Source organism: Phyllobates terribilis, unplaced genomic scaffold (assembly GCF_046119375.1).
Source record: "Phyllobates terribilis strain yellow unplaced genomic scaffold, ASM4611937v1 Scaffold_35__1_contigs__length_13245226, whole genome shotgun sequence".
Taxonomy (NCBI): domain Eukaryota; kingdom Metazoa; phylum Chordata; class Amphibia; order Anura; family Dendrobatidae; genus Phyllobates; species Phyllobates terribilis.
Genome location: NW_027362795.1, coordinates 5024494 through 5047500, shown reverse-complemented (window position 1 = coordinate 5047500; position 23007 = coordinate 5024494). Strand labels below are relative to the sequence as shown.

Sequence of the window (23007 nt, the reverse complement as noted above, 5' to 3'; positions counted from 1 at the left end):
AAGGAGTGATGAAAGCTAGAGTAAAATGAAAATTGACTTACTCCGGGGTTTTTATACTCCACACCACTACATAACTCATCTCTTCCATCAGTCAAGCAAGGGATGTGGGTAGGGCATTCTTGGGACTTGCGCCGGAGTGAAATTTATCCCAATAGGGGTGTAAGCAATTATTAAAATCTCCTATGATGAAAGTTGGGACTTCAGGGACAGAGCTAATAAAAGAAAATATTTTCTTAAGCAATTCACCTGAGTAGGATGGTGGAATATATATTGCAACCATATGATATAAATATTTCAAAGTATGCAAACATATTTACCATCTGGATCTATAATGGACTTAATACATGAAAAAGGGACCATTCTGTGGACCAGAACACTCCTCTAGAATGGGTTGAGTACACCAGTACACCAAATTATATTCATAAGCAATGTGCATTTATGTGCATTAAATGAATTCTGTCCCTTACCATGTGAGTTTCAGCAATACAAAGTATAGCTGGGGGAAACCTTTTTAAATATATAAAAACCGCACATCTCGTAGTGGCGTCCCCCATCCCTCGAGCATTCCATGCCACCACATCTAGCATTTGTGCCGTATTAGTATACTTGCATATACGGTATAAGGTCGTATCCTCAGTACACAGATGTGTGCAAATATATTTCCATCTCTGACTGTGAGTTTAGGCAGTGGAGTAGTCAGGAAAAAAGAAGAGAAGGAACAATCGAAAGAACATTTAACAACCAACATAGCAGTCTAGCTATGCTAATAGCTAGCTAATGGCCACAACCCACATGAGGCAGAGACCAACCTGTCTCGTATTTTGTATAACAAAGGTGCTTAGAAATATATTCCGCTTCATGTCCACTTTTGGGACATCCAACCAGGATAATGCAGAGGTAGGAGAGTCAAATAGATGTACATTTCCGTTAGCAACCACTCGTAATTTAGCGGAAAACATCATATAGCACGGTATTTGTAGACTCCTCAGGCGTTTTTAAATATCTTGAAATTGTGCTCTTTTTTCTGTACTTTCATAGAGAAGTCTGGAAAGATGGAGATCCTATTACCATCTATAGTGATGTCCTTAAGGTCTCTAGCCCTCTGCAGGATAAAGTCTCTATCTTTAAAATGCAGCAAACGGATAATCATAGGGAATGGGGGTGCTCCAGGTGGGGGGGTCGAGTAGGGACCCTATGTGCCCTTTCAATTGTCAAGAACCAGGAGAGCACATCTTTTCCCAGGATCTTTGGCAGCCATGTTTCAAAATAAGTCACAGGATTTTTTCCCTCTGACTTCTCATGGATCCCCACCAAGCGAAGGTTGTTTCCAGATGACCTATTTTCTAGGTCATCAACTTTATTTATCAGCAGAGAAATATTATGCACCGCCTTTCCAAGATCTCGAGTCAATGGCAGTTTATCCTCTGTATGGCTTACTCTTTCCTCCAGTTCCCCCACTCTCTCATTAACTTCATGCAGATCTTGCTTAATACGGGATATGCCCGTTTTCATGTCCCCCATTTGTGTGCTTAACATGGTCAGAGTGGAGTTACCTGCCTTATACAGCAGTTAGTACGTTTCCAATTGTGGGCTTCACCATCAATGAGTTGACACCTGCAGAACGTGCCTCCACAATTCCCTCCGTAGTAACAGCAATGAACGTCCAGACTGCATGTGGTAAGCGGCAGCCATCTTACTTGCGGCGTCTTCGAGCCCTAGGCCCCGTCTCGCCCTCCAAGCCCAGACCAAAACATTCCCCATCTTCAGCATCCAGGGAGATGGGAGTCGCAAGAAGGCAATTGGGAGCAGCCTCATAAATGAGACCTTAAATGAAGCCCCTATAGCCATCAACATGTCAAGGTCAAAGAGAGGTCTAATTTTTATCCAACCCACCATAAAGGGACACATCTAGAAACCTTTCAACAGATTATATTGAAAGATATCCGTGTTTTTCCCCACGTAAAAAAGAAAGATAATATGACGGTTCCAGAAAGACAAGCAATTTATAGTCTTAGGAACAATAAATAAATTATTATTAAAGGAGCTGATAAAGGTGGAAACCGTGGATGTTACATTAAGGAAGGTATCCATCTACTTAGTGATGTTGATTATTATGAAACAGGACAATTCTGTTAACATCTTCATAGAATATAAAAAATTTATAAAGGTAGAAATTGATGAAGGGATTTTGGATAAGAAGGAAAATAAGTTTTTGAATATCCATTAGTAATCGGACTCCATACTGCTATTTCCCATCCAAGATCCATAAATGCACTAAAAAAAAAACAGGTCGTCCTATTATATCGGGGATAAGATCAATAACAGCGAACCTATCGCACTATGTAGATTTGTTCCTACAAAAAAATGTGATCACTTTAGAATCCCATCTAAGGGACTCTACCTCCACCTATTTGATTTTTATCTTGAAAGAAATAGATCCCCAGAAGGAATTTATATTCTTTACTCTTTATGTTAGTTCCCTCTATTCAAATATAACACACAAGTTGGGAATGGAGGCAACTGAATATTACTTATCAAAGGATGGACTTGTACCAGAGAAACAAAAAAGTTTACTCTAGATAGCATTTACTTCATACTATGTAACAATGTATTCGCATTTGAGGGGACTACATACAGGCAGATGAGGGGTTGCGCAATGGGGACGAGATTCGCCCCAAGTTATGCCAATATTTTCATGGGTACATTTGATTCGGTCTTCATTGCGCAATCCCCCTCGTCTGATGGACTTGTTTGTCTCTACAAACGATTCATTAATGATCTTTTCTTCAAATGGTCCAGCACCCACGATGAAGCAGCAATTTTTATTTCGGAATTAAATAACAATCCCTGGGGTTTAACATTCTCGTCCACCATTTCAAGCACTAACATTCAGTTCCTAGATGTAATAATATATAGGAATGTGGAGGGAAAAATAGTTACATCAACGCATTTCAAGGCGGTCGATGTAAATAGCTACCTTGCATTTGACAGCAACCACCTTCCAGGTTGGTTACGCAACATCCCGTACGGCCAATACTGGAGAATTAGAAAGAACTGTAGTGAGGACACAGAATTTATTAAAGAATCAAGAATCTTGAAAAAGAGATTCAAAGAGAAAGGTTATCCTGAAAAATTACTAAATGATGCGTTTAAAAAGGCTAAAATGTTATCACAGGAAGGAATGAGCAAAAAAACTGAGACCAGGCATGAAAATGTTGATAATGGTAATGGTGCTACTAATAAGAGAATAGATGGAGACTATAGCCTCATCACGACATATAGTCATTCATGAGGGGCTCTAAATAAAATGTTAAACAAATATTGGTTTATCCTGTCCAGTGACTCAGTCCTTGGTTAGTGCTTACCGGCTAAACCAAGGATTATATACAGGAGAAGCCAAAATTTGAAGAATTTAGTGGCACCAAGTTCTACAGCATTAGTAAAAAACATCAAGAGAAAGGATCGTGTATTGGTTGGGTTTTACAGATGCGAGGCATCAAAATGCTTTTGCTGTAGCATCATAAAAAATGAAACAAAAACATTCATTTCTCATATCACAGGCGAGACCTTCCAGATAAAATGCAGATCCGACTGTCACTCTTCTTACGTTGTATATCTGATAGGGTGCACATGTGGCCTACAATATGTAGGCCGTACTATACGAACCATGCATGCAAGATTAAACAAGTATCGCCAGAATATCAAAAATGGATTTTTATTGCATAGTTTGTCAAAGCACTTTCACGTAGAGCACCAAAGAGATCCGAAGCAGCTTCAGCTAACAATTATTGACTATATAGAGGATACGGTGCCGGATAGGTTAAAAAGTCTGATAAATAGAGAGAACTATTGGATTTTCAAATTGGGTACCTTATCGCCTGAAGGCCTCAATCTAAGTTTGGAGAATATTATAAACTAGCCGTATGACAAATAGATATCATGATAGGTAAATTAATATTGGCACATGTATTGAACTATTTGAATATTTAATTTCATTATTTATTTATTTTGTGTTCCTTATAAGGGGTTACAAAAATATAAAATTAAAAACTACATATTGTAAAGCTTTTTAGACTTTTAGAGTAATTTTAAGGTAGTATACTGAGTTTTTTTATGTTATAGATACATCCAATTATTAATAGGTAAATTATACCTCTTTTTAACCAAATTATACAAATGTTTAATTGTGCTATTGTCTCTGTTATCAGCCAAGTGGTATAGCGTCCATTATAAGGAATGTATGTTCAGGCATTTTCTCATAACAATTGATAGTTAATTTGTCACCTGTTATTTAATGGTTACTAATTGTATCAATTGCTTTTTAATGGTATAAGCCTTATAAGAAATGTCTACACCATATTGTGGCTATCACCTGAGGAAGGCGGTGACCCGCCGAAACATGTTGTGAGTGCCACATTTGTCAGATAAAGAAGCATCACTAAAAGGATAACTGTGCCTGGTTGCTGGATTCATGCGCCACACTTAGGAGCCACGTTCATCCATTGTATCCCTCTGGGAGCGGCGAGAGCTGCAGCTCACAGCGCCGGAGCACAGAGAGTGAAGGACCTGCGGAGCCGTCACCCCCACAGGACCCGTCAGGCCTGAACGCCGCAGCATCGTCTGGGGTTTGACTATACACTGAAGGCCCACACTGTGGTTGTGCAACCACGAAAGGTGTTTTCACTACCTCCCTCCCCCCTCCCCCCAAAAAAAATCCCCATTAGACCACTAGGTACACACAAGGGCGCCTCTCTGTATGTTTTTATTTTCAAATTATTATTTGCTGACACCTTGGGTATAAGGATATAAATTCCTGGTTTACTGCAGAGATATGTACAAATGGTCCAGTAGAGTATTTCTGAAGCAATACTTGGGGTAATTAACCATTGTTCCCACAGGTGTATGGATTTCTTGAGAGCGTTCCATTAATATAAGCTCCACTTTCCAAGCATAGAGTATTATTCATCCTGGATCTTAGTTCTGTTATCGTTGGGGGAGAATTGTCTATCCAATGTAGTGCCAACAACTTTCTGGCTTGGAATAATATTCTTGAGCGACCTATTGCCATATGGGAGTCTGGGTCTACGTCTTCTCCCAGGAGTCCTAGGATACAGATTTTAGGTTCCAACTGAAGTTGTATCCCAAATACAGATTGTACAAGAGCGATCACCACGTTCCATTAGTCGCCAATATTTACACATTCCCACATCATATGCATCAGGTTGGCATCAATTTGACCACATCTAGGACATGTGTATTTCAATTTTAAATAAAATACTTGGGGATCTATATACCCTATGAATGAGAAGAATTTGGGACAATCTTTGTGACTCTGACAATGAACGTTTCGGTGTCAAATCCAGTATTTCCCCTATTGAGGGCCAGTAACTGCCTATAAATAAGGGATATTAGACCGTTTGTATCCAACGATGTAGTAATGGTATCTATTGGGTGATGTCTATCAATCAGTATGGCGTTTATTCTAGTTATGTACAATACGCATGTCGTATTTGCAGATATTGACTAAACACCCTATGCAGAAGGTTAAAACCTGCCTTTATTTGTTCAAAGCTCTTGAATAATCCATCCCTCAAGAGTTGTAATACCAAACTTATACCCCTATCCTCCCACTCACTAACATTTTTTAGTTTATGTAGCTCTGGTAAGTTATAGTTGTGCCATAAATGGGTATAGTTTGTGTACATTCCAATCCCCAGAATATTTTACCCCTATCCCACACTTTATATATTAATTTTAGTGTACGACATTTTAAGTCATTTTTTCGAGGAGGCCCCATATCTAGTACCGAGAATGGAAGCTTCCACTTAGTTCCTTCCATAAGTAGGTGCCCTGAAATTACACAATATTTGCAAGTACCCTTCTAGCGTTAAGCAGGTCTCCGTATACCTGGAGGGAAGCAGATCGTTTATGCTGTTTGTCAAGGAGATCAATCCACTCAAGCAAATGGGAGACTTTAGCTGTTCTCTCCTTTTTTTTAGCATTTATCTATGTTTTATTATTATCCCTCTGAGGACGCATGCGAGTGCTTCCAATTTAAATGGTAAGGCAGTTTCATCATGCTCATATATTTGAAGGAGTCTATAGTCTCAAGAAGGTCTGAGACACAGAGTGAGTCTTTCAGCAGATTATCATTTAGGTTCCAACATCTGAATCCTTGGTGGAGTCAGGTATAGTCAGATTACAATATACAGGAGCATGATCTGACCATACAGCAGTTCCTACCTGAGATGTAGGTTGCCATGTAGGCAACTGATGACTAATTGAGAAAAGGACTATATGGCTATGCATATTGTGTAAAGGAAAATAATAGGTATAATCCTTTACGTCTGAATGTAGTATCCTCCATACATCGACTGTTTGAGACCAAAGCACAATTAGCAAAGCTTTTGTTTGTGTTTTAGATTGGTGACTCCAGCCCCGGGACGAGTCTAAAGAAGGATCCAAGACAAGATTAAAGTCACCTCCAATGATGATAAGGTCCTCCGCAAAATATTTTAGTTTAAGTAATGACGACATGTCTTAATTTGGTCACAAAGTCAAAATTTTGGAGTAGATGGAGATCTTAACAAACACATCCCTCCTCTCCTGGGACGCCAAGATGAATAATATCTATTAGTAAACTGAGGTACAGTATATGATCGCCTCTAAAGTGTGACTCCTGAAGAAAGAGAAAATGTACGTGCTGTTTATGCCTACGATAAAACACTTGAGCTCCTTTCTCTGGAACATTAAGTCCTCTGACATTTAATGAGCAAGTTTTGAGTTGTGCCATATTATATGAAAAAAAGGGGGAATGGAAGAGAGAAAGGTTAAGGGAAAAGATGAAGTGTAGACGGTAGATAGTAACGTCTACCGCTCAGTGTCTAAGAAGTATAGATTATAAATATATCAAAACAGTAGGAAATTGCGAAACAAGCAGATCCCAATGCAAGTCCCTAACTGGGGGTTGTCTTTACAGGCGCAAGTCAAACTTTCAGTTCTAGGATTCCTATTAGGTGGAACCATGGAATATATAGCGAGTAAAGTAATACAGCCTGATATTACAGTAGTATCACGTGAACTCAACTTATATGCCAGTCTAAGATCTTATATGAACTTAGACATTCTATATAGTGGAAGAGTGGCACCTAATGCTCTATTTAGATATATCTAATTACATGCTTAAAGAAATAAGTAAGCATCTGCAAACTGTCTCTCATCAGGGAAGACCAGATTAATTTCAGGAGCTCATATGATTGGCAGGTTCCTTTCCCATCTGGCTGCATCACCATCAAGTTCCTGATCCATTGAACACCTTCTGTGATGTGCTGGAACGCTCTGTGGCAATGGTGGAGCAGGTGGGCAGTCAGGTATATGGAATGTCCAGGGCATCACAAATAGTTCTCATGTTGCTTGGATCTTTGAAAATATGCAGCCAGAATGGGTACCCCCAGGAGTACATCAGGCCATTTTCCCGGATGGCATCAAGTAGTGGTTTCAATACCCTTCTTTTAGCAAGTGTCATTCAGGATAGATATGTGAGCAATTATATGCGTTTCCATTTAAATCACCAGGACCCAACTCCTCTGCTTTCCTCACAATGGCCTCTTTTACATTGAAAAAATGTACAGTACAGACCAAACATTTGGACACACCTTCTCACTTAAAGATTTTTCTGTATTTTCATGACTATGAAAATTGTACATTCACACTGAAGGCATCAAAACTATGAATTAACACATGTGGAATTATATACTTAACAAAAAAGTGTGAAACAACTGAAATATGTCTTACATTCTAGGTTCTTCAAAGTAGCCACCTTTTGCTTTGATGACTGCATTGCACAATCTTGGCATTCTCTTGATGAGCTTCAAGAGGTAGTAACGTAGTAACTCTTACACTCCTGAAAAGCAAGATGGCAGCCCCCAGTAGCTGCAAAACAAATTAATAAAAAATAAACTATAAATACTGGGCACTTGAAAATATGTTATAACATTAAGGAATTTAACATTTTAATTTATTTTACATAATGTAAAAATGCGGCACCTTCCCTTTAAGAGTTGATTTCCGTGTAAACCATTTCCCACATTAAGAACATGAAAATGGCTTCTCGTCTGTGTGAATACTTTGGTGACTAAGAAGTGATGATTTCTTCACAAAACATTTCCCACATTCTGAACAGGAAAAAGGCTTCTCCCCTGTGTGAGTTCTTTGGTGCTTAATAAAATCTGATTTATCGCTAAAACATTTCCCACATTCTAAACAGGTAAAAGGCTTCTCCCCTGTGTGAGTTCTCTTGTGCTTAACCATATCTGATTTCTGGATGAAACATTTCCCACATTCTGAACAGGAAAAAGGCTTCTCCCCTGTGTGAGTTTTCTGGTGATTAACCAAATTTGATTTCTGGTTAAAACATTTCCCACATTCTAAACAGCAAAAAGGCTTTTCCCCTGTGTGAGTTCTCTGGTGATTAACCAAATATGATTTCTGGTTAAAATATTTCCCACATTCTGAACAAGAAAAAGGCTTCTCCCCTGTGTGAATTCTCTTGTGCTTAAGCAAACCTGAGTTTCGGCTAAAATATTTCCCACATTCTGAACAGGAAAAAGGCTTCTCCCCTGTGTGAGTTCTCTGATGTCTGATTAAAATTGATTTCTCTGCAAAACATTTTCCACATTCTGAACAAGAAAAAGGCTTCTCCCCTGTGTGACTTCTCTGGTGATTAACAAGATCCGATTTCTGGTTAAAAAATTTCCCACACTTGAAACAAAAAAATCTATTCTCCGCTGTGTGAATGCTTTGATGTTTAAAAAAAGACTTTTCGAGGGAAAAACTATTTCCATATTCTGAGCATGAAAATGGCTTCTTTGCTTTAGGAACAATTTGTTTTTTAATGCTTATTTTGTGACTTTGACTTTCCTTAGTAGTCTGTAATGAATCAGATGACAGATCTTTGCTGTGAATGGATGATGGTATATCTGGAGTAATGTCATTCACTTCAATTGTATCTTGTGTGATCTCAAGATCATCTGATTTAAAAATTGAAGGTGTCAGCTGTCCCTCTGATCTCCTGGTACAGTCATCTGCCAAGAATAAAACCAATTATTAGTTATGAATAACAAAATTTATATTGTTGAACATTTTTACTTAAACTCTCCGTAAAAATGCACTTTATGTAAAGTATCATTATTTACCAAGAAAACATCACAGAAAAATCAGCCTTACCAACACCAAATCAGATAACAAATGCATTAGCATTTTAGTGTTGGTTGGGTGTACAGGGGTGTCTGTCCATGTGGGGTGCACTTATATAGTGCTAGGCAGCCCTCCTGATCTAATAGTATGGGCATCATTAGGCTAAGCCAGACACTGGGCATCACACCTACCTGTGTGACTGGCGTCCTATGCAAGCTTCATCTGTGTGCATCTTTAATACTAGGCAACCACCCCCTCCATGAATTGGTACGATTATGAGTGGTTGCTCCATCAGTATTTTGCACCTGCGCTGCCCCCCCCTTTATCGTGGGGGTCTGCGGCATCCTGCTAGTGCATTTGTTATATGATTTGATGTTAGTAAGGCTGTATCTTTTTCTGTGATTTTTTTTAAAGTTTGCCCTATGTTAGCCGTCATTATTCACCAAGACAATAACAGTTCACAGTCTACTAGAAAACCTCATAGGATGAACCAGTGGATCGTAGTGTTCAACTGTTTATTCATTCTGCCTCCCAAATATGGAATAAAAAGCCACCAAACAATGTTATGTAGGCAAAAATAATATCAATAAAAACTTCTACTCATCTCACAAAAAACAAGTCCCCACTCAGGTCCATCATCTGTCAATGGAAAACCAGAGGTTTCCACATTATTAGTGGCTCAAAGGCTCTTGAGAATCAACATGGCTTCCATAAACCAATCCAGCAATATCCGCTCTCCCAAAGTCAGATCTCCCCCTCGCTTCTGCGCCCAAACCACATTTAGCCTCCATGTATTCGGCATTACTATAGTGAGAAGAACCCACTTAATTTATGGTGTGTGTCTCCTGGAACACAATCTGGGCACTATGTGTTGGGTAATGTGTGTGCTAATTTCCGGAAAGTGCCTGTGGAGTCAAAATAGTCACTACTCCTATAGATTATTTCACTGAGGGTTATAATTTCCAAAATGGTGTCACTTTATGGGGATTTATACTGCTCTGGCTTTCTGCAATTTGGTCACATTAGGGTTTGTGCAAATGGTGTGTCCCATCTCCTCTGGGATCTGCTCCTGCAACGTCTGCTTCTGTCACCAGGAGCCGCCTTATTCATTCTGCAGGAGGAGCTGGTGATGGAGGAGACGTCAGAACCAGAAGCTCTGGGTGGCACAGGCTCTGTCCAGCCACTAAGATTAGGGTGCCTGGGACCAGTAGTACTATCCAGTCTGGCAGTATGGGTGTGTGTGCTGTCCAGCTGGAGTAATCTGCTCTCTGCTTCAGCCAACTGGAAAGCACCGCACCCTACTAAAGCTGGAAGCATATTGCTGGAAGCTGCCAGATCCAGCCTTGTTCTCCTCTGGTTCAGTCCTCTGTGCTCAGCTCCCGGCTTGTGTATTTGTTTCCTGTTGTGACCTCGGCCCGTTTACTGACTACTCGTGTGATTTTGTATTTTCTCTGACCTCCATGTTCTGATCTGGCTACCCCACTATTCTTCTTGCCATCTCACATCACAGAATAGCAGGTAACACTGTGGCCCAAGATAAGTCCAAATCCATGTAGAGGGGTTAAAGTGTGATGAGCAAGGCAAACCCTGGGATCTGGAAAATGGAGTAGATAGCGCCAAGCCTGTTCGTGTTGGCCATCTTTTGAGCTGCCAGGTGACCACGAACAGCGCCCCCAATACATTGTGTCTGCAATCTATTAGCTAAGTGTCGCTCCTCCCCTTCTCAACCTGCCATGTGCCCAGACAGTAGTGTACAACCGTATATAGGGTATCGTCGGATTCAAGAGAAGTTGGAATATAATTTGTAAGGTCCATTTGTTTCCTATTATCCTTTGGAATTCTTCACAAAGTTATTACCGCATAAAGTGGCACATGTCAGATTTGAAAAATGGGCCCTGATAGGAACACAAAACTGGCTGCAGGAAGGGGTTAAATCAGAGTATTTTGGGAACCAACTACTGTAGTCAAAACTGTGAGTATAGACAATAACACATCAAACTCAACATTCTCCATCAGTAAGTAGTGAGTAACTAGTGGTGAAACCTCCCTGTGGTAATTAGAGTATGGGGCTCGGTGGCTCTTGGCATCTAAACTATCTTAAGGGACAATATTTTCTGTCAGATGAGTTTCAAGAAGAAATATTAGACATTCAAAGAGAACTTATTATAATAGTGCAGAGCTGAGGTGTCTTAAATTTAGCTTAGAGATATATCATGGCACAGGTGTAATGTTTTTTTTTTTGTTTAGTTTATCACAATCCTGTTTGAAGTTAATCGGTTTTAAAAGAAATTGAAAAGTCAGAATAAAGGGAAACTCTGTTGTTATTGTACAGAAATTCACACTTGGCCCTCACTGCACATTTAATGTTGTAGATCATAAAAATAAAGTTTGGCCAGAAAGACTGGACCTGGTCTTGTAGGGACCATATGAGGACATTCAGCAGCACAGAAGGGAGAGAAGGTAGATTCATCCAATAAGATATCAGGGTTCTAGGAAGCCGACAGCATCATTACCCTCCGCTTTCTCTTACAGACCCATCATTATATTTTTCTTCAAGTGATTTTCTAACTTGTCAGCACATTCTACGTACGCTGTCATTAGGCTTTGTAGTTTACAGACCTGGGCAGGTCACGGTCAGCGTCTCCCAATTCCAGGGGGCAGGTGGATCCTCCAGGTTGTAAGTTATGTAGAAAAGGGCTTTCAAGGCCCAAAATCATTTGAACAGTTTTGGATGGAGAATGTTTTGGTCTAGTTGCAAAATGGTGATCACACGATTGTGATACGGCCGGACTACACCACTGATAAAGCAGCCACAGCCGGTGACTGAGAAGAATCTGTGACTTCTCTGCATTTAGTGGTCACTACTCACCTGGGTAGTCATATGTAGAAATCTCCTCTTTACACCGCTCATCACCCCTCACATATGTCTCTGTAGTATTAATATGGGTCAGATCTTCACCCTGAAACAAATATTGTAAAAGTCACAAACAGATGAGACATTATATCTAAGATCAGATTTAATCCTGCCATCTCCACCGTTCTCATTACACAAGTATAAAACATATAATACTGGTGGATAAATCACCACCGAACACAAGACCATCACAGCAGTCTACACATCATAGGTGAGATCTCATGACATCTTCTCTCCATCTACCTGATGATCCTGAGGAACATTGGGATCTTCTTCTTTACAGTCATGTGGAAGAAGAGGACGGGGACATCTCTCTGGTGTTGTCCTCTTACTGGATATATCTGGAGGAAACACATACAGGAACTGAATTCATTCTTTACATACAGATAATTATGGGCCGTGTGTATTTAGTCCTGTCTATTACCTGGTGATGTGAGGGGTTGGGGAACCTCCAACATGACGTCCCTGTACAGATCTTTGTGTCCTTCTAAATACTCCCACTCCTCCATGGAGAAATAGACAGCGACATCCTGACACCTTATAGGAACCTGACACATACAATGATACAGTCATCCCCCCGATCCTTTCATAGTGTTACTGTATAATGTCCCAGTATTCCCAGCAGTGTCACCTCTCCAGTCAGCAGCTCGATCATCTTGTAGGCGAGTTCTAGAATCTTCTGGTCATTGATGTCCTCATGTATCAAGGGGTGAGATGGAGGCCCTGTGATTGGGCTCAGGGGTCTTTCCCATCCCTCAGACACAGGGTCCTGACAGCGCTCACTAGAGGTCTTCTTTACTAATGTGTAATCCTGGTTATGGAGAGACACATTAATAAATCTCACTCCAGACATTTCCAGAGTCCTCACCTCTCCAGTTCTGGCCATCTGTTATTCCCATAGATAAGAATGATGTAATGTGACGTCATCAGAATCTCTCACCTCTCCAGTAAGCCGGAAGAGGATCTCTAGGGTGAGGTGTAATATCCTCTCCGCCATCTTGTCTCTGTCCATATCCATCTTTGATGGGTCCATAAGGAAAATTCTCTTAAATAGAAGATCTTCACTGAGAGGATCTGATATTGTAAAGACCTGAATGAGAAGATGATGAGCCAATGTAACATCATAAAAATCCTGTGTAATAATACAATTACTGGAGATAATAAGGGGAAACATATGAGGAGATTTATTATTTTACAGTATTTAGTTTTCTTCTTTACATATACTAATAAAACCTATATATTTTAAGCCACAGACAGCAAGCGGTTTCTTTCTTGGAGTCTGTAGCTGAACACATTTCTCAAAGACTCATCTTCCATAAAGCTAATTCTCGCCTCATTTACCAACATTGCAATCGGCATTAGCAATACTGCAGGAGATATTCAGTACAAGTAATATGAGAAATAACTATTTCATGATGAGGACGACATCTTCATCTTCTACTACAGCACTAGAAACATATTTAGCCAGAGTGTTTCACTGACCACATCTCCGCCTGTCGTCTATATGAATGTTTCCCGTCTTTCCCGGGCTGTAATTTTCTATCACGTTAGATCTCATGTCTGATTCACACACAGAAGTTTGAGGCAGACACATGGTAAGGTTTTTATTATACATAGCAGGCCTATCCCAAATGGGTTCACCTTGCCATGGTGGGATAGCTTTCATGCTATTTTTGATCAAAAACAGTGTTGCTAAGGACCCCATTTTATTTAAATGCACTTTTGCTTTTAATTTATTTATTTACAGCAGGGTTTATGACCATTTTTCTTCTTATAGGTTTTTTTTCTGATTAATGGCCCTAGTAAACATGCATTTATGTGCTGCATGGATACCAACTAAAACCAAGCTCAAATTCTGTGTTTTTTCATGGACACCATAGTGGCCGTGAGAGCTGCTACTATGAATGGTACGCCTCTATCTATCCAACTATCATGTGTTAAAAATCTCATAGGTCCTGGATTCATTAGTATCTGCACGAAGAATGGGGCTTAGTGAGTATTTATTAAAGGGAATCCACTCTACCGACTACCCCATGGCTGATTAAAGGGAACCTGTCACCCGCTGGGACTTATCTAACCTCTAATATGGGGATACAGGTGATAGAAATGTGAATCTATACTTACCAGTATGCCTCATATTAGAGGTCTGTTTGCTGTGAAATGGCTTTTTATTCAGTGAAGATTCCGATGTTTGCGGGCCGGTGGATGGGAAGAAGTGCCCTGTGACGTGCAGTTAGCATGTCCAGGTCCCGCGCACTTCACTTTTTACGGAAGGTGCAGCTGTACTGTGTACTATGCAGTCATAGTACTGCAGGGATCTTGTGCGCAGGTGCCGGTGAGTCACGGTGAATTCCCGGCGCCTTGGCTTAAGATCTCTGTAGTACTATGGCTGCATAGTACACAGTACAAGTGGGTCACTACCGCAAAAAGCGCGCAGGCGCGGGATCTGGACATGGCGACTGCACGTCACAGGGCACTGTGACATGCAGGAAAGGGGGGAAATATTTTAATCAACACAGTAGGCGGGGATTTCTTCCCATCCCCTGGCCAGCAAGCATTGGAATCTTCACTGAATAAAAAGCCATTTTACAACAAACAGACCTCTAATATGAGGCATAGATGTATAGATTCACATTTCTATCACCTGTATGTCCATATTAGAGGTCAGATAAGTCCCAGAGGGTCCCTTTTATCAGCCGTGGGGGAAGTCATAAAACCAGATATGTATCAAGGTATTGTAAAGTGGCTAATGGTCGCGTAGTCGATGGGAGGTATGTGTCACAGAGATGTCTGGTCTCTGTGATGTAACCTGGAGTGTTTCTCTAGGGCACATAAGCACTAAGATGATCGTTTGGTGCACCTGGGAGCCGGGTTACGGGTAGCTAGGATTGAATGGGTGGGTACAGCTACCCATATACCTCACCTCTGGGTGTGGTTAACAGCGTATAAAATGGAAGCTGCTGTTTGGCACATGGTCTGTGTGTTTGGAGGCAGAAGACCTCCTGTGTATGTTTGTCTTCAGACCAAACCAGGACACTGGACGCTACTCCAGCTTGTGTGCCACACAGGCCTGACTGAGCAGAGACCTGCTAAGGACATTTACTTTGTTTGCCTGATCTAAAGGCTATTTGCTTTTCTGTTTGGCTTCTGGGTTTATGAAGCAATAAACCAACATGAACTTTTATAGGAACTTGCCTCACGGTTTCCTCCTGTCACACCCAAGACTTGATAAACGAGGAGGAGGTGTTGCATTGTATGTTAGAAAAGCGTATATCTGCACAGAGATTGAAGCTTCAGAGACTGGGAGTTCTGTGGAAACTGTTTGGGTAAGAATACAAGGAGAGAACAACGGAAAGGACACCATTGTAGGCATTTACTACAGGCCACCTGGGCAAGCTGAAGATATGGATGAACTCTTTATGTATCAAATGACCAAGTTCTCCAAAAAATATGACGTAGTGGTCATGGGAGATTTCAACTATCCAGACATTTGTTGGGAATCTCTCTCAAGTAAAACTAACAGGTCAAGCAAATTCTTATCCTCTCTTGCTGACAACTTTATCTTCCAAAAGGTAGGGGAGAAAACAAGGGGATCTGCTACTTTGGATCTAATCCTTATAAACAGGGAGGAAATGGTTGAGGAGGTAAAGGTGGCTGGGACCCTAGGAGGCAGCGATCATGCTATTATAGAATTTTGGATAACTAGAGGAGGAAGACATGTGAAGACTCAGACTTCAAGGTTAGATTTTAGAAAGGCAGATTTTAAGAGACTCAGAAAGAGAATAGGAGGGATCCAATGGCTGGATGTCCTTAAGGACAAAAATGTCCAGGAAGGATGGGAAATTTTTAAAAATGAGATTCTCAAAGCACAATCGTTAACAATCCCGAAAAGTAGGAAGAATGGGAAGCATTTAAGGAAACCAGGATGGATGAACACAGAACTTAAACACATGCTAAAAAGAAAGAAAGAAATGTTTATTAAATGGAAAGAGGGAGGCATATCTAAAGAAGATTATAATGCAGTCTGCAGATCCTGCAGGGCACGTATCAGGTTAGCTAAAGCTGACAATGAATTAAGGCTTGCAAGAGATGTCAAAAGCAATAAAAAAGGATTTTGGGGGTATGTCAAAAGTAAAAGAAAAGTCAAAGATGCTATAGGATTTTTACAGGATGAAAATGGAGAAATGGTAAGAGAGGATGTTGAGAAGGCCGAACTTTTTAATTCCTATTTTGCATCTGTTTTCTCTCAGAAAGAAAATGTAACATCAACTGATCTTCACTGTCCTTTTAAAGGAATAGAGGAATCCAAGTTATCTGTAAACAGAAAGATTGTGAGGGAATATTTAGCTAACATAAATGAGTTCAAGTCTCCAGGTCCAGATAAATTATACCCCAGAGTACTGAAGGAGATCGTAGAAGAAATTTTAGAACCACTCTCCATAATCTTTGAAAATTCTTGGAGAACAGGAGAAGTCCCAGAAGACTGGAGAAGAGCAAATGTTGTTCCTATCTTCAAAAAGGGGAAGAAGGTGGACCCAGGGAACTATAGGCCGGTGAGTCTGACTTCTATACCAGGAAAGATCTTTGAACAAATTATTAAACAACATGTATGTAAGTACATGGATAAGAATGAAGTGATTAACCAGAGTCAGCATGGGTTTGTAACTAACAAGTCATGTCAGACTAACTTAATTTCCTTCTATGACAGAATCACTGACTGGGTGGATCAGGGAAATGCTGTAGATATAGTATATCTTGACTTCAGCAAAGCATTTGACAAAGTATCTCACACCATCCTTATTGAAAAAATGACCAAGTATGCAATGGACCAGGCAACTGTTAGGTGGATTCATAACTGGCTTAGTGATCGGACTCAAAGGGTGGTTGTAAATGGCTTCACATCCAGCTGGATGAATGTCTCAAGTGGGGTACCACAGGGCTCCGTCCTGGGACCTGTATTGTTCAACATCTTTATCAATGATTTAGATGAAGGAATTGAGGGTAAACTGATTAAATTTGCTGATGACACAAAGCTAGGAGGGATAGCTAATACTAGAGAAGAGAGAGAGAGGATTCAAAAAGACCTAAATAAACTGGAGCAGTGGGCAGCAACCAACAGAATGGTTTTTAACAGGGAAAAATGCAAAGTACTACATCTGGGCAATAAAAATGAAAAAAGCATATACAGAATGGGAGGAACAGAGCTAAGCAACAGTACATGTGAAAAAGACTTAGGTATACTAATAGATCATAGACTGAACATGAGTCAACAGTGTGATGCAGCAGCAAAAAAGGCAAATACAATTCTGGGATGTATTAACAGAAGCATACAGTCTAGATCACGTGAAGTCATTATCGGTCTTTACTCCTCTTTGGTCAGACCTCATCTGGAATACTGTGTACAGTTTTGGGCACCACATTTTAAAAAAGACATAGACAAACTGGAGCAAGTTCAGAGAAGAGCGACCAGAATGGTGACTGGTCTGCAAACCATGTCCTATGAGGAACGGTTGCAGGATTTGGGAATGTTTAGCTTGCAAAAAAGAAGACTGAGAGGAGACTTAATAGCTGTCTACAAATATGTCAAGGGCTGTCACATTGTAGAAGGATCATCTTTATTCTCATTTGCACAAGGAAAGACTAGAAGCAATGGGATGAAACTAAATGGGAGGAGACACAGATTAGATATTAGAAAAAACTTTTTGACAGTTAGGGTGATTAATGAGTGGAACAGGCTGCCACGAGAGGTGGTGAGTTCCCCTTCAATGGACGTCTTCAAACAGAGGCTGGACAGACATCTGTCTGAGATGATCTAGTGAATCCTGCTTTGAGCAGGGGGTTGGACCAGATGACCCAGGAGGTCCCTTCCAACTCTACCATTCTATGATTCTATGATTCTATGGTGTTAGACGTGCGGGCAGCATTCCCAGCAGAAATGTGTGATTGCTACAGGAAAGATTGCATGTCCTGGGTGAAGTCTGTTGCAAGCCAGCAAGCATCGCCAGATGTAGCAACAGCAGGAGACCAACAGGCTGTTGTTACAGCAGATCCAGCAGCACCAGCGGGAACAACGGCAGCAGATGCAGCTTCTGGCAACCGCCATCCAGGGCAGGAAGAATGCCCCAACCCCAGGTCCGGCTGATGACTCCCACGTCCCAAAGGCAGTAAGACGGGCTTTGCAGAAAATGACCCCTGGGGATGACATTGAAGGTCGTTGAGAGGGAGAAACTTCCGCCAGAGCAGTGGGCAGAGGTACTGGCGCCATACTTGACGGGAGAGCCCCAGAAGGTGTACTATGATTTAGCTTTGCAGGACGCCAAAGAGTATGGCAAGCTAAAAACTGAGATTCTCTTGCACTTGGGGGTGACAATGACTATCAGGGCACAGCGGGTTCAGTGCTGGGAGTATCACCGGGACAAACCACCTCGCTCCCAAATATTTGAACTGTTGCACCTGGTCCATAAGTGGCTGCAGCTGGAGTCCTCTATGCCTGAGCAGATGGTAGAGACGGGTGGTGATGGACCGGTTTGTGCACTCCCTTCCGAGGCCCATACAGACTTTGGTTGCCCAGGGTGATTCCCAGAATGCGGATGAACTGGTCAGACAGGTCGAGAGATACCAGGGAGTTGAAGATTCCTTGGGAAGGCAGCCCACTCCATACTGTGGGTCCAAAGTCCCTACGGGTGACGTTGTTTGCTGGAGGTGCCGCGGCCCAGGCCATATAGCCGCCCGTTGTCCCCTGATCCCTGAGCCGATGAATTGCAGCATAGGATGCAGTTGTTCATATTATGCTTATCTGACCTGCAGTGTAAACTGTTCACCCAGTGAGGGGCCACAAGCATATCACGTGAAGGTGAACGGACGGGAGTTAATGGCACTGCTAGATTCCGAGATTCTGGTGACCCTTAGGAGGACCACCCTTCCTCACCAAATTATCCCGGGGAAAAAAGTTGGCATTCAGTGCATTCATGGTGAGGCTAAGGACTACCCCATGGCCAGAGTGGACATTGAAACAGCCCACAGTACAGAGTCCCACGAGGTCGGTGTCATTCAGAACTTATTGCACCCTATTATTATAGGCTGGGAATTTTGTTTGTTTTGGGATCTGTGGGGGAAGGGTTCCGGGCTTTCTGGCTCAGATAAGAAACCAGTTAACCTTGATGAGGTATCACCACATCCAGAGTCTGACAGGTTTCCCTTTTGTGTCCTTGTGGAGGATAAGGAGGTAGCGCCCCCAGAGTCTGCCATTCTGGAGTTAGGAGTGACCAGCAGGAATTTTGGCTCTGCCCAGCATAGGGACCTAACTCTGAAGAAAGCCTTTAATAATGTCACTGTTATAAATGGGGTTGCACAGGAGCCGGGGGCTGACACAAGATTTCCCCATTTTATGATGAGTGGGGAGTTGTTGTACCGGGTCACGGAAGTGAGGGAGGAGCGTGTAGAGCAATTAATAGTGCCGGGCCCCTTTAGACGGAAGCTGTTGGACATGGCCCATTCACATGTCTTGGGGGGGGGGGGGGGGACATCTGGAAGTGTAAAAAAACACAGGAATGAATCATGCAGAGGTTCTATTGTCCCGGATGTCCCCGTGAAATATTTAAGTATTGCAGGTCTAGCCCTATGTGCCAGTTAACCACCACCACCTCTCACTTTCGAAGTCACCTCGTGCCATTTGCCCATTATTGAAGTGCCATTCGAGAGAATTGATATAGACTTGGTCGGTCCCCTGGTTGAATCTGCTCGTGGGCATAAATATATATTGGTTATCCTGGACTATGCCACACGCTATCCTAAAAAGATTCCACTGAGAAACTCCTCCGCAAAGAGTATAGCCTGCAAGTTGGTCCACGTGTTGTCCCAAACAGGCTTACCAAAGGGAGATACTCACCGACCAGGTAACTCCCTTTATGAGTAAGGTGATGAGGGAGTTATGCAAAGTCCTGCAAATCTCCCAACTGAGGATTTCAGTATACCATCCTCAGATGGCCTTGTCGAACAGTTTAACAAGACTCTGAAAAGTATACTGAGGAAGGTCATAGAAAGGGATGGTAGAAACTGGGACTGTCTCCTACCATACCTGTTCTCCATCCGAGAGGTTCCACAGGCCCCTACGGGGTTCTCGCCATTCGAACTCCTGCATGGCCGACATCCGCGGGGTCTCCTGGATGTCACAAAGGAAACCTGGGACGCAGAGGTCACGCCCCACAGGAGCGTTATCGAGTACGTCGCTCTGATGTAGGAGATGATTGCGAAGGTGATGCCCATCATAAAAAAACATCTCCTCCAGGCACAAGAAGTTCATGCCAGAGTCTACAACTGGTCAGCCAAAGTGAGGCAACTCAATCCGGGAGACCAAGTCCTCGTGCTAATTCCTACGGTGGAAAGTAAGTTCTTGGCTAAGTGGCAAGGGCCATATGAGGTGTTGGAAAAAGTGGGTGAAGTGAACTACAAGGTTCATCAACAGGGATGACGTAAGCCATACCAGATATACCACATCAACCTCATCAAGCCATGGCAAGACAGAGAAGCTGTGGAAGCTCCATGCTTGCTGGGCAAGCCAGAAGGTGACGCTGGCACAATAGTGGAAACGCTAATGAAGGCTGAGAAACAGCAGTGTCGGGAGTTGCTGCAGAAGAACCAGGATCTGTTCTCGGAATTATCGGGCTGCACAAGGTTCATAGAACACGAGATTCTGACGGAGCCACATGTGCGGGTGAACTTGAAGCCCTATTGGATACCGGAGGCGCAACGAGAGTTGATCTCCAAAAGAGGTGGCTCGTATACTGAAGCTCGGTATCATTGAAGAATCCAAGAGCGGTTGGTCGAGCCCTATCGTCTTGGTCCCAAAGCCCGATGGCGAGTGGAGATTCTGCAACGACTATCGGAAGTTGAAAGAGGGCTCCAAATTTGACGCATATCCCATGCCATGCGTCAATGAGCTGATCGAGAGGCTTGGGCCAGCAAGGTAAATAACCACCTTGGATCTGACGAAGGGATATTGGCAGATCCCCATGGCAAAGGGAGCCAAAGAGAAGACTGCGTTTTCTATGCCGGACGGATGCTTCCAGTATATCCAGATGCAGTTAGGACTGCAGGGGGTCACTGCAACCTTCCAGAGACCGATGTATCGCATCCTTGCATCCCATAAGAAATATGCCGCAGCATACCTGGACGATATTATTATCTTTAGACCAGACCTGGAGAGTCATCTGGAAGAAGTCCAGGCAGTGTTTGATGCTCTGAGGAAGGCAGGGTTTTCAATAAACCTGAAGAAATGTGCCATGGGGAAATAAGAAGCCAAGTACCTCGGATATGTAGTGGGTAGAGGCAAGATAAAACCCCAAATTACTAAAGTGGACCGCTGTAGAAAAAGCAAGTCAGACCCTTCCTGGGAATCGTGGGATACTACAGAAAATTCATCGCAAACTTCGCCATGATGGCCGCACCCCTGACTGACCTCCTTTAAAGGGACAAAATCAGCCATGGCCAAGTGGACTGCAGAGGCGGAGACGGCCTTTCAAGAAATGAAACTGGCTCTGTGTAGTCAACCGATCCTGGTTGCCCCAGACTTCAAGAAGGAGTTTATACTCCAACAGATGCCTCAGATGTCGGTTTAGGAGCAGTCCTTTCCCAGGAGATACACAGGGAGGAGCACCCTGTCCTCTACCTGAGTAGAAAGCTGTCCTCCTGCGAGAAAAATTATTCAGTCATAGAGTAGGAGTGCTTGGCCATAAAGTGGGCAGTGGACACCTTACGGTACTATCTGTTAGGTCGAAAATTTAAATTAGTATCCAACTATGCCCCACTCAGATGGATAAGGGAAACAAAGGGAAAAATGCCAGGGTCACCCGCTGGTTTATAGCCCTACAGGACTTCCACTTCCATGTAGAACATAGAGCAGGGAAGCTACATGGTAAAGCCGATGCCCTCTCCAGAATCCCTTGTCTGGTAGTAGAAGGTCCCTAGCCCCACAGCTTAAGGCAGAGGGAGGATGTATGTAAGGTGGCTAATGGTCACCTAGTCGATGGGAGTTATCACAGAGATGGCTGGTGTCTGTGATGTAACCCGGAGTGTTTCTCTAGGGCACATAAGCACTAAGAGGATCGTTTGGTGCACCTGGGAGCGGGTTACGGGTAGCTAAAAGAGAATGGGCGGTTCCAGTTACCCACTTACCTCACCTCTGGGTGTGGTTAACAGCCTATAAAATGGAGGCTGTTGTTTGGCACATGGTCTGTGTGTTTGGAGGGAGAAGGCCTCCTGTGTATGTTTGTCTTCAGACCAAGCCAGGACACTGGACGCTACCCCAGCTTGTGTGCCACACAGGCCTGGCTGAGCAGAGACATGCTAAGGACATTTACTTTGTTTGCCTGATCTAAAGGCTATTTGCTTTTCTGTTTGGCTTCTGGGTTTATGAAGCAATAAACCCACATGAACTTTTAAAGGAACATACCTCATGTTTTCCTCCTGTCTCACCCAAGTGAGTAAAACCCCTACAATATGTATAAAGGAAAGGGTATGGGGTACTCAGAGAATGTTTCAATAATCCGCCTCAACGCGTTTCCCCAATAGGTTCATCAGGAGGCTTGATACAGTGATAATTCATGATGTTCAGCTTAGTGTGCCTAATAGCCAGGTGTCCATGTTTAAATAGCCCACTTCATCCAAAACCCCTCCCAGACTAGGAGGCCCATTCCCATTCCTAGAGGTGAATTGTCACAGGATATACAGAATGGAGTCTGTCTACAATAATGTACTGCACCTACGCTACTTCTCATGAACTAGAGTTCCGATAATGTCCATCACCTAGTGTGCATGTCTGGAAGCGACGTGCTTTACACTGAAACGCCAGATAAACTGATTGCCGCCGCGCCACTCATACCTGTGACTGCGAATGCCCG

The 23007-nt window shown here is 42.5% G+C and overlaps 1 protein-coding gene and 1 pseudogene across 2 annotated transcripts in view; one reads left to right on the top strand and one right to left on the bottom strand.

Annotated features, from left to right (window-relative positions):
• Window positions 1–23007, top strand: part of LOC141182609 (uncharacterized) — a 272324-nt pseudogene that overhangs the window by 104939 nt on the left and 144378 nt on the right.
• LOC141182601 (uncharacterized) overlaps window positions 7281–23007 on the bottom strand; it is a 116731-nt gene continuing 101004 nt past the window's right edge. For both annotated transcript variants that reach the window (XM_073660763.1, XM_073660762.1), the window contains exons 2-7: window positions 13050–13199; window positions 12741–12920; window positions 12534–12657; window positions 12353–12450; window positions 12065–12155; window positions 7281–9083 (exon numbers count right to left, since the gene is read on the bottom strand). In XM_073660763.1, the coding sequence (XP_073516864.1) occupies window positions 8089–9083; window positions 12065–12155; window positions 12353–12450; window positions 12534–12657; window positions 12741–12920; window positions 13050–13142 (1581 nt within the window). In that variant the 5' untranslated portion in view covers window positions 13143–13199 and the 3' untranslated portion in view covers window positions 7281–8088. The remainder of the gene's footprint in view (window positions 9084–12064; window positions 12156–12352; window positions 12451–12533; window positions 12658–12740; window positions 12921–13049; window positions 13200–23007) is intronic.